The 13160-nt window shown below is 37.3% G+C and overlaps 1 protein-coding gene across 1 annotated transcript; it reads right to left on the minus strand.

Annotated features, from left to right (window-relative positions):
• Positions 1-390: 390 nt before the first annotated feature.
• LOC113319117 (uncharacterized protein HI_0095-like) lies at positions 391-2116 on the minus strand. The gene is made up of 2 exons (XM_026567395.1): positions 1705-2116; positions 391-1579 (listed from the first exon to the last, which is right to left on the minus strand). Exon 2 carries the CDS (start codon positions 1518-1520, stop codon positions 633-635), a length of 888 nt encoding a protein of 295 aa, XP_026423180.1. The 5' UTR covers positions 1521-1579; positions 1705-2116; the 3' UTR covers positions 391-632.
• Between the last annotated feature and the right edge of the window lie 11044 nt (positions 2117-13160).

The raw sequence follows: 13160 nt of genomic DNA on the forward strand, positions 1-13160 counted from the left end.
CCCCATGGCGTAACAGTTTGTTTTAGCAATTCTTGCCATATATCCCTGGGCCACTCTCGCAGTGTGGGTACTCAGTTAATTGGATGACCTCATCTCATCCGCACCATATTTTTGACTGAAATTTCTGAAATGATAAACTTTTAATGAAATAAATGCCAATCAGTTACAATTTGGTGCGTAAATACGGCACTGGTTATTCTTAGTTGATAAATACATTTCAGCTACCTCAGATCTTCAACAGGACTTCAACAACAATTGCAATTATCAAAACAAACAGTACTAATTTGAAAGTTAATACCAAACTGTTAGCACCAAATGATTCAAATTTCAAATGCTTCAAAACAAAATAAAAATCAAATGATTCAACTTCAAACCTCAAATTCCCTTATGTAATGATGAATATCAAACATATTTTTTATTTATTATTATTATCTGTATATACAATTAGTTATTAATAATTGTAACATCATATATATATATATATATATATATATCTTCTTCCCTCAAGACACATAATACATTAATTCATGTTCCTCTTAAGGATCTGAACCCGGCTTCGCCATTGCCAGATTTTTAAAACCTAAGGTTATACTTAAACAAACAGAAGAAAATTCAAAGATTTTTTGAAAAAATTAACAGAGACCATGACATCTCCAATCAACCCTAAACTCCCCACTAAAACTAAGTAATTGTTGTTGATTTGGTTTACGGAACGAAACGATATGACTGCTGACCATAAAAGCAGTAACACGTTCAGAAACTCTAATATCTTCCATTCTTAATTCTTTTAATCTCTGGACATATTCAGGAACATGAACTAAATCCCAAACAACACCAACACCACCAGGTTTCAAGACCCTAACAACCTCACTTAGTCCTTTCATTCTTTCAGCAGCTGCTGCAGCAGTTTTATGCCCAAATTCTTTACCAACTGTATGTAAAAAAACGGCAGAAACAACAACATCAAAGTAATTGTCACCGAATGGTAAATGACGAGCATCGCCTTCTTTACACGTTACATATTCTTGAACACCTTCCATTCCTACCGTTCTTAAAGTCGATACAGTAGTCTTCCGGCGATCAAGTCCGACTACTCTACCGGAACTTCCTTCTTTTTTCAATTGCTGAGCAACAGCATTAAGGAGAATTCCTCTACCACAACCAACGTCAAGTGCAGTTTTGACTGTTGACCAATCATTGACTGCGTTGACTATTCTTTGAGCCATATCCCAGTGAAGAGATACAGATGAGTAGAAAATGTTGCAGGCGGCGAACAGTAAACAGACCGCTAAGATTGCGGTAACTGAACCAGTAAATCCGGCGATGAATCGAGGAGCTCCGGCAGGAAGACCAGGGAAGAATGAATCAAAGATTGAACAGATTGGATTGAAGTAGAGAAGAAAGAAAACAGAAAGAAAAGAGAAGAAAAAAGCATGGATTAATAAGAACATTAGGGTTTGCCATTCATCCATTCCATAGATCGCGTAGATCTGTGTCCAATCTCTACCAGATTTCCCCATTTTTAATCAAAATTTTGAACTATTTCAGCAATTACAATTCCAGTTCTCCAACTTTAAATCTGCAATTTTTAGGAAAATTGAAGATAAAATCAGTGAAAATACTAGATCAAATAAGTAATTTCTCTTGATTTTGTACAAGTCAAGGAAACATATGATATAATCTATAAATAGTAGAAAAGCTTACCTTGATTGAGTTAAAAAAAATGTCAGATCCTTTATCAGTAACAGAGCATTTCAAAGTTGAGATCTCAAAGCAAAAGATCTTTGAATGACAGAACAGAGAAAAATTGCATTTGGTTTAGCTTTTACTTGTTTCAGTACATATAAAGTTTGAGTCCTCAAATCTGGAAATGTCAGGCTTCACGCGCTTTTGTTCATCACTGAATGTTACTACTCAGTTGCTATTGGGTGGTATTAGAAACTGCCAATTGTTGCCATTAAAGTAATGGCAGAATAAGAGACAGAAAAAGAGAAATTCTCTCTGGTTTCTAGTTCTACACTTACTGAAGACTCAAGACTCGAGATTTTCATACGATGAGTTTAATGAGAATGAGAAAGGGAATTGAAATTTTCTTCATTCTGTATTTATAAACGCTAGGCTGCTTTGGTAGAATCAAGTTCAGTGAATAGATTTTTAACTTTACTCACCTGATAACCTGTTTAACAGGTGACCAAGGTATTTATTTGAAAGCAACTACTGTTTTGTAAATTGACTTTGTGCCAAACTTATGGTTTGTTACACATTGCTTACACCAGTGTATTTGTGTGGGAAAATGCTAAAGCTGGCACAAATTTTATGGTCTAAAAAGCTGGGACAATAAATTCATAACTTTGATCATTTTCTTCTCCATCCCATTAACAATCTCAATGCTAGAGTCTTTCCCTTTCTGCCATTCATAGTGCCACATCTTGTCCCAAAATTGGCCATCCCCGTTGTCCCGGTTATAGGACGTCGGTTTGTATAACCTAAACTAAGGATACTAATGGCCAAGTTGGGGAGTGTACCAAGTTGAAGGCAAAATCAGTTTGGTCTTATACAAAACCGTATTGATTATGGTACACCTCTTAATTTCTACCAGTATAAGTAATTTTGCTAAACTTGTACTTCAAGGGGAATTTATTTATTTTGGATACAAAAGCCTAAATAAATTAAGATAAAAAGTCAATCATGGCCTTCTCCATGAGAATTTACCAGCCTAATTGCCTATCCATATTTAAGACTTTATAAAGAAAACTAGGAAGTTGGAAATGAGAGCTCGGGTTGTATTTGTAATGGTCTGGTTGACAATGCAATCAGTGCCCAACTCGCTTATTAGTTATATAATTAAAGTTCAAAGTTTTCCTTTGCAAAATTGAAAAAGAAAGATGATTTTTTGCATCCATCCAAGAAGTTTTTGCCTACCAGTTGATGTTAGGGTTTCTTTCTTTTATTAGGCTGATGAGGTTGTTGTAGTTGGACTCAATTTGGATGTTTAGTTCCCGTCTTCCTTCTCGCCACTTCAGAGTCTCTGTTGTTGTTTTGACATCCCCTTTTATCACTTTGTATTATTTGATCCCTATTTCCATGCACATACCTAAACAATTTTTTACTGAGACAAATTAAAGCAATGTTAGTGCCCTTGTTCAAAGTTGCCGCAATATTGATTTTGTTGTTGCATTAGGAGGGATATATAGCCAGGGTTTTACATATCTTCTTTTAGGCTGAGATTGTGTGGGATGGTTAATTGGTGGACCATTTGCTTCACATTTATCAATTCACGATTGTTTGGCTATTTCAGAATCGGGTTCAGGGTTTTGGCTAATTTTCCTGTATAAATTTTCGCATCTTGCTTTCGAAATGTGCCACATGATTAATGCACATAAAACATCACATAGTCATCTGCCTTTTTATCACCCTATTGGATTTACATTCCACTCTTCATAGATAAATTGGTGATACCTTGAGAAAAAAGATTTGCACAAGAGGCAAACCAGACACTTCCGGAGAAAGAAAAGTTACAGAATAAATTTTATAAAGTTTTGCTTTGCTTTTTTTTTTTTTTTTTGAAGCATATAATTTATTAAGAGAACTTAGTTTACAATTTGTCGTGGATATGTGGTATCCACTGAGTCTGAAAATAAGATTTGAGAAATAAATGATGGGATTGCCTGATCCCATATTTTGGTTGATGAGTTTCCTGATTGACTTCCATCTGCCGCGTGATTGGCTAATCTGTCTGCTGTCTGGTTTCCTTCTCTGTAGTTGTGTTGGATGGTTGCCTGCGGGATCTGTTGGAATCTCATTTTTATTTCTTCAATCATTCCTGCTATGTGCCAAGGTGGAGGGGTAGATGAGGTGATGAAACGCAATAGGTTCTCTGAGTCGGTTTCAAATATAACTTTTGGCCATAGTCTTTTTATTGTTGTTCTTGTAGCCAAGAGCATCGCCCAAGTTTCTGAAGTTAAAGCAGTCGTTATTCCCAGTGGTTGAGCCAGAGCTAAAATAGTTCGTGCGTCCGAATCCCTGCAGATAAAACTCGCTCCTGCAAATCCTGGATGACCTCTGGTTGCTCCATCTGTGTTAATTTTAATCCAGTTGATGTTCGGCATTGTCCATCTTACTGATATTGTGGATAGTCCTTTATCTCTTATGGGGTGATTAAATTTTGGTGTATCTCCTGGAAAGACTGGTGGTGTGGAGTGAATAGCCCAGTAGTACTCTTGTTGAAGTTTTTGTGCCCGGGCTAGGATTTCTTCCGGATTCTTCTACTTTTGTTGGTATACTAACTCATTTCTGGCTAGCCATAAAGTCCAGAAAATAAAACAACAAGAGGAGATCACCGATGTCGATGCAGGTTGTTGAAGGATTTTGGAAATGGTTGTGTGTTGTGTTAAGGTGAAAGCTTGGAGTGGATTGGGGTTTGATGAATTTGTAGATTGATTAAATAAGGTGGTCAAAGAATTAGTTGTTGTTGGACAGTGAATTAGAATGTGACTTGCTAGTTCTGGATTTGTGTTGCATCTTGGACATATGTCTGAGTTGGTCAAATGGATGTGGTGTAGGAGAGAGAAGGTTAGTAATCCTTCATTGATGGCTTTCCACAAGAAAAACCGAATTTTTGGTGGATATGGTAAGGTCCATATAAACTTGGTAGGCGGTAATGGGTTGTGAGTTGGTTGACCTTGTGTTAGACATTTATATCCGGTTGAAGTAGTGTAGCTTCCAGATTTTGAGTACGGCCATATAATTTTATCATGGGGGCCATTTTTGGGGAGGTGTATATTGATGATTTTTTGAATTATAGGTTGGAAAGGGTGCTTAATTTTTCATGATTCCATGTGTGTGTTATTGGGTCGATGATATCTCTACCAATCTTGCAACATACATTAAGTATCTTTATAAATCTTGCAAAGGTAGTTGTTGTTAGTACCATATTTTTGCATGCACTTGTATATAAACAACTTTATTTTCGAAAAGATTTGAGTTGAGAGCACACCTCTAGGTTTTGTTACACTGCTGGTTGTGTCTCCAGAATGAGGTTTAATGGAAATCATATGGATGGTGTTTGCAATTCTAGTACCAAAGATGTTTCTAACAAGGTAATGTTCCGAAAGTTACTTTGTAGATAATATTAATCCTGGCGTTTTTAGGGGCCACTCAAAAGGATTTAGGGGCCAACAATAAAACAAAAAAGGTCACCCAAAGGGAAAATGTAGCCAGCCCTTATCTCGCGTAATTCGTAATGGTGAAATTACCCTTATATATTCGGAGGATATGATAACATTGTTACCCTCCGAATGCAATCGGAAGCCAAAATCGTTCCCATTCTTCCGATTATACGAGGTGCAGTATTTCTTGGTTCGTGTTTTGGATTCAGCATTAATCGGGAGTTAAATATATCACAAAACCTACCGATTATAAGTTGCCCCAAATTCAAATTTTGAAAGCTACCATAATCGGTAGATATGCTAAATACAATACTTATCGATTATTGGTTTCTCCACATTCAACTTTCGTCAAATTAGCCGTTGGAGTTTTTGGGAAAAACAAAAAGAGCCGTTGGACCCTAAACCTATATGAAGAAACTCATATCTATCACCCCAATTGCACCAAACTCTTTCCTCTCTTCAGTTTTAATTTTCATAACAAAAAACATGGATATTGCTTTTGCCGAAGAAGAAGATTGTGCTATTTGTAGAGCGTGGGTTGTGGTAACTGCTCATGATCGTGTTCACAAGCTCCACAAATCGGAATCCGAAGAGCAGATATGGAACCGTATCTTAATGGTATTTGAGGCCTTAGATGGTAATCGAATTCGAAGATCATCCAATGACATTAAGATGAGAAAGAATGCGCTCGATAAGGAGATTGACAAACTTGAAGATGAGGAACGGTTTGTTAGGAACGCTTTTCCTTGGTGGACGTATGAAAAACGAGTAAGTATCTCTGTAACTCTAACTCACATTAACAAAAGTTAGTACTAACTTGTTACTCATTCGTAATTTCAGAGAAATCTTGCGGATCGCCGGTATGTGGACCTCTACGGGAAACGATTTGAACATGAGGGATGCTACAAAATCAAGAGGGACAATTTCTATGGTCACTGGAAGTTATGATCTGTTTTAATATTTTTATGTTCAATTAGGAGTATGGATTTAGGTTCTTTTGACGAAATTGTAAGGTTAAGGCCGTTTGAACTTTATGTAATGGATGTAATCGGAGTATTATTAATAAAAAAACTAGCTGATTATACGAAATCGGTAGATTATTTTGTTAAACAACCTACCGATTGTAATATTCGGTTATGTTATGAGTCAACTTTCTTTCCGATTATGGTGTTGTTTAGTTCCAGGAAACAATTTTTTTTGTACTTGTGATAATCGGAGGATAATTTTTTTGTAAAGTTCCGAATGTACGATGGCCCAAAAATCAGAATTTGGAAAAACTTATACTTTTCAAATTTTGTCTTTGAAATAATCGGGCGTTAAATTAGTTACCAAAACTTCCGAATATGGGATGTCTAACCTTCAATATTGGCCCTTGGAACCACCTGGAACCATGGCGTGGTTTGTTTTGAACTTGTGATATTGGGAGGATAGGTTTTTTATAAAGTTCCGAATGTACGATGGCCCAAAAATCAGAATTTGGAAAAACTTATACTTTTCAAATTTTGTCTTTGAAATAATCGGACGTTAAATTAGTTACCAAAACTTCCGAATATGGGATGTCTAACCTTCAATATTGGCCCTTGGAACCACCTGGAACCATGGCGTGGTTTGTTTTGAACTTGTGATATTCGGAGGATAGGTTTTTTATAAAGTTCCGAATGTACGATGGCCCAAAAATCAGAATTTGGAAAAACTTATACTTTTCAAATTTTGTCTTTAAAATAATCGGACGTTAAATTAGTTACCAAAACTTCCGAATATGGGATGTCTAACCTTCAATATTGGCCCTTGGAACCACCTGGAGCCATGGCGTGGTTTGTTTTGAACTTGTGATAATCGGAGGATAGGTTATTTATAAAGTTCTGAATGTACGATGGCCCAAAAATCAGAATTTGGAAAAACTTATACTTTTCAAATTTTGTCTTTGAAATAATCGGACGTTAAATTAGTTACCAAAACTTCCGAATATGGGATGTCTAACCTTCAATATTGGCCCTTGGAACCACATGGAGCCAAGGCGTGGTTTGTTTTGAACTTGTGATATTCGGAGGATAATGTTTTTGTAAAGTTCCGAATGTACGATGGCCCAAAAATCAGAATTTGGAAAAACTTATACTTTTCAAATTTTGTCTTTGAAATAATCGGACGTTAAATTAGTTACCAAAACTTCCGAATATGGGATGTCTAACCTTCAATATGGGCCCTTGGAACCACCTGGAGTCATGGCGTGGTTTGTTTTGAACTTGTGATATTCGGAGGATAGGTTTTTTATAAAGTTCCGAATGTACGATGGCCCAAAAATCAGAATTTGGAAAAACTTATACTTTTCAAATTTTGTCTTTGAAATAATCGGACGTTAAATTAGTTACCAAAACTTCCGAATATGGGATGTCTAACCTTCAATATTGACCCTTGGAACCACCTGGAGCCATGGAGTGGTTTGTTTTGAACTTGTGATATTCGGAGGATAGGATTTTTATAAAGTTCCGAATGTACGATGGCCCAAAAATCAGAATTTGGAAAAACTTATACTTTTCAAATTTTGTATTTGAAATAATCGGACGTTAAATTAGTTACCAAAACTTCCGAATATGGGATGTCTAACCTTCAATATTGGCCCTTGGAACAACCTGGAGCCCTGGCGTGGTTTGTTTTGAACTTGTGATATTCGGAGGATAGGTTTTTTATAAAGTTCCGAATGTACGATGGCCCAAAAATCAGAATTTGGAAAAACTTATACTTTTCAAATTTTGTCTTTGAAATAATCGGACGTTAAATTAGTTACCAAAACTTCCGAATATGGGATGTCTAACCTTCAATATTGGCCCTTGGAATAACCTGGAGCCATGGCGTGGTTTGTTTTGAACTTGTGATATTCGGAGGATAGGTTTTTTATAAAGTTCCGAATGTACGATGGCCCAAAAATCAGAATTTGGAAAAACTTATACTTTTCAAATTTTGTCTTTGAAATAATCGGACGTTAAATTAGTTACCAAAACTTCCGAATATACCACACAAATCATTGTCATTTGAACTTGTCTAACTTAGTTACCCAAACAAATTTCCGAATGTACAACAAAAATCATTGTCATTTATCTGCTCTTCTTTACTTTACGACCGTGACTATCTCCCAGTCCTGCACGACCACGGGTTTGAGCACCTTCAGTTTGAGCACCTTCAGTTGGAGCAGCTTCAGCGCTCGATGAAGCTCGAGTTCTTTTACCCGTCTTTGATACTGCCACCTTGGGCTGATGCCTCTTCGTGACTTTCTCCCCAAACTGGGCAGCATAATCTTCGTTATCCATATTATCAACTAGATTTTCTGGAGTTCAGTAACCTCTAGTTTTTCTGGCCTGTATATTCGGTAGTAATATCAAAAACATATTTCCGATTATATATAATCGGAAATAAAACTGAGTACCTAGCCACCGAATAACAAACATTCCAAAAATAAGATGGATCAATTCCTACCGAATATGCGTCCTTTGGAGTTATGAATATGCATCATATGTATTGTCTACCGAATAACTATAGAGTGAGTTATAGAGTTAAAGAAAAAACCTGCAATAGAGCCACGTTCCCGGCAACTTGGCAGGTTCCTAGCCTCGACGCCTTTCTCAACTCTTCCATCAAGAATGCTAGGCATGCCGTGCCCCAAGAATAGTCACCGACTTCATGGAGAGGATCCAAAAGTTGTATAAGGTTGGCGTCGATCCGGTTGCCAGAAGTATTGGGGAATATGACACATCCCAATACACAGAGGAGATATGCAGTGGCAGCGTGGTTCACTTGCTCATCAGTTAACGTTCCATTCTTTTCCTTCTCCAAGGTGCCTCGGAACATATTCATCAAAGCTGTAATGTTGATCTGTCTTGTTCTATAACTGGCATGCCTCCTAAACTCTGTTGTTGTTGTCTCTTCATCCCAACCTAAGCACTTGTTAGTTAGAGAATAAAGTTGTGCCCAACTTAACTGCTTTGTGTAGTTAAACTTCACAGCTGTGCCTTGGTCGGGAAGGTTAAGAATCTGCACAACATCATCCGGGGTGATCGTCATCTCCCCAAACGGCATATGGAAAGTATCGGTCTCAGGATACATTCTCTCCACGAACGCCGATATGGCCACACGATCATGTTCCAACAATGAATTCTCGGCGGCATTAGCTAACCCCGAGTTGGCAACAATTGTCTTGAACCTTTCACATTCACCGGATAAAGGCCACGCAAGCATTTTTGTTGGTGCGGCGGTAGGTTTGAGTAGACGGACCGCATCTTGATGATCCTATTAAAGTACATAAAAAAATCCTTAATACAAGTATTACGATATAACACATAGACAATACATTAATAAAAAATAGTAATTTTATTACCTCGGTTTCATATATTCTCTGGCCCATGAGTCTTTGTATCCAAATAGCAATTTTCCTCCATCCGCTGGTAGTCCAAGGATTGTGCCTGCTGGAATACCCTTCTTCTTCAAGTGCTGAGGGACAAGATGTGATGCTTTCTTAGCAATATCCTTCCTTACAACATCTTTTCCTTTTTTGGCTTTTTGGGTACCACTTGGTTGTCCTTCTTCTTCTACTCTTGCCACTGGATCAACTGGTTCAACACTTGGTCCTGCACTTTGTTGAGCGGCTTGTTCAACACTTGGTCGCACCCCTTGTTCACTGCCTTGTTGTTCAACAGTTGGTTGCACTCCTTGTTGACTGCTTTGTTCTTGTTCGCTTTGTTGAGCACCTGAATTATCTTTGGCACTCCTTTCCCTCCTAGCACTAGCTGTCACTTTCTTCCTCCCTTCTCGACTTTGTCTAAACAACAAAGAAAGGAACAATACACAATATACAATCGGAAGACAAAGTATGAAAATATAACCCGAATGTACACATTCGGACGTAAGAAGACACATATTTTTCCCGAATACAAAACAATCGAAAGCTAACTAAACATATTTGCAACCGAATATACATCAATTGGAGTTCAGAAGCTGTAAATTTTTCATCCTACACAATCGGAAGAAAAAGTGCACCTCTATAACCCGAATGTACAAATTCGGAAGTAAGAAGACACATATTTTTTCCGAATGAAAAACAATCGGAATATAACTAAACACGTTTACAACCGAATATTCATCAACTGGAGTTCAGAAACTCTAAAATTTTATCCTACACAATCGGAGGTATAAAACATTATATTGTCTTCCGAATAAATACTGGCCCCAAAATGGGATTTTTCTTATATCAGAAATTTTGAGATTTTTTCGATATATATATATATATATATATATATATATATATATATATATTCGGTAGTGGGTGTTCTTCCGAATACTTTGTGTCTACTTAAATATATTCGGTAGCCAAAAAATTCATTAAACTACCGATTATTAGCAGTTTGTATCCAGGAAGATATGGCCACCAATATTCGGCAGATAATCATCAAATCTTTCTCCCGAATACTGTCGATGTTCTTGAAAAATGAAGAACACGACTACATTCGGAAGTAAATGAGCATGCATATCGTCCGAATCTGGATAAATAACCGAAAACCCTAGAAAATTTTTTTCTCGATTCGACGAATTAAAGCGAAATAAACCCCAAAAATGATAGATTCTTACCTAATTGGGGCCATTTGAAGTTGACGAAGTGTTTGAGTCTCGGAATCGCCACCACCGACTACATTGTCGGGTACTTTTTCTTCGCGTTCTTCGCGTTCTTCTTCATTTGCAGCAAGAATTTCTTTATTTCTTGCTAAAATTCCAATGTTTGGATCGATACCCCGAGCAACATTTTTGGTTGTAGGTCTGTGGGTTTCATTTCTCTTATCCATTGTTTTATAATCGAATCGACGATGTTTTGATTTTACGATTCGCGGCGATGTTTCGGTTGAACGAGGAAATTTTTTTTTTTCTTCCACAATCGGAAGATAATATGAAACTGGAAGAAGAAGAGTTGAAATGAGTAGAATTGTTTTTGATTTGGTTTTTATACAGTTCTACCAGAAGGGCATTTATGTAACTTCAATATCATATAGGGTACCCCTTAACTAGAGTCTTTGGCTGGGTATAAATTGATGGCCCCTAAATCCTTTGGGATGGCCCCTAAAAACGCTAGGATATTAATTGGTACACCAAGTTGATTTTGGTTGTTCTAAGATCGGTAGAGTGTTGATTGAAGAAATCTAGTTATCGTCACAGAAGTGTGTTGTTTTACCATATCCTATATTCAGTTACTGTAAGGCCTAACATATCTGAACCTTTTTGGATGCATCTCCAATCTAAGAACCAATTTTGTATCTTTTGTGTCTATTAGATCCTACAGTTCTTGTAGTATTTTGCTTTAGTCTATGGGCACAGATCGCATGTAGGCGTGTTATTAGGTTTCGCGCCAATCTTCCTAAGTAGACTAGATTATTTGTTCCCAAATCTATAAGGTTTAGTCCTCTTAGGTTAGTTGGTTAGGCTTAGTCCTATAGACTAGATATCTAGCTGTTAGATTGGCCATTCACGTCAGCCTGGGCAATCTCTTAAGTCCTATGATATTGCTAATTTAGTAGCGAAACGTTGAATAAAACAGCGCTAAACGCCTAATTTTTTAAAAAACTAATCATTATCTCTCTCTCCACTTTTTTTCCTCTCTCTCTCCAATTTTTTCCTCTCTCTTCCTTTTTTCCTCCCTCCATCAGGTTCTCCCTCTTTTTTCCCTCTCTCTCCTTCTTTTTCTTCTCTCTCAATCACATTCTCTCTCAAAAATTAGTAAAATATATAGAGCGCTGAATGGTTCGGCGTTTATGTCACTTTTTGAGCGCCGAACGGTTCAGCGTTTCAATCTCGCTGATAGTTGGACTGCGAGCACTTGTTAGGTGAGAGAACTATCAACTATCACTGTTAACTTTTTTCCAACACTTTTTTCTTGATTTGCAACACTTTTTCACCAATCTAGTACTCCAACCTAGCCCATAAGGGTTAGCCTTACTAAGCGTAATCCATGCCTTCAAGTAAAGGGCCTTCTTACTTTACTACCCCTACACACCACCCACCCACACCCTCCAATCTCCATAAGTCTTTTTATATGAATGTTTCATGGTTAGTGGTTTTTTTTTTAATAATCTGGAAGCAACACATATGATAGATGGGAACAGGTTCCACGATTGACTTTACTATAGTTCTCTCAGCTTGGGCAAGAATTCTACCCTTGTAGTTGTGAAATCTACGATTGAACATATTTTTATCATTGAGTTAAAAGATTTCATCTTTGACTTTTTCTATGATCATAGGTTTTCCTTGGTAGTTATTTATCGTCCTAATCATTTTGACTTTTAGGATTTTTATTATCATCTTTTTAAATATATGTGGCGTCTGAGGACTAAAAAAGATACTCCCTCCGTTTCTTTTTTAATATGACAGTTTTGTTTTTAGCGAAATTTAAGAAAATTAAGAGAACTAATCATTGAAAGTGGTCCTCATGACACTTATCAATAAAAGAAGTGAAGTGAAATGGTCTCATGACACTTGTTAGCAAAAGAAGTGTGTGCACATATTTCATCATCAAACACGTGTATATAGGAACATACGTGGAGAGCATGCAGACAAAGTCATCAAAGCATGATGACATGTGCCCACAGCCAAGATGCCCATCCTGCCGACGTTGGATCTTTGCCCGAAAAAATCTAAGGGCATAAGTGAAAAAGACGTACCGGTAACACGATGTACTGCGGAGCACCAGATAACTCCCGAAGAGTTACTTTATCTCATCCCCAAAAGAAGCCAAGATCAACGGTGGAGAGAAAATGAACTGACATGGATGTGACAGGGGCAGAAGACACTTGCCTGACACGAGTAGGCACCTCAACTACCCGCATTAAACACTCTGAGCAACATACGTGTCGATCAACCCGTGGAACGAACGAGGACGACTCTGCGTGATGAAGTAATAAACGAAGACCCCCGCGTGATGAACACAGAACACAAGAAGATAAGGTTCCAACGGTCCTC

Source organism: Papaver somniferum, chromosome 10 (genome assembly GCF_003573695.1).
Source record: "Papaver somniferum cultivar HN1 chromosome 10, ASM357369v1, whole genome shotgun sequence".
Lineage (NCBI taxonomy): Eukaryota > Viridiplantae > Streptophyta > Magnoliopsida > Ranunculales > Papaveraceae > Papaver > Papaver somniferum.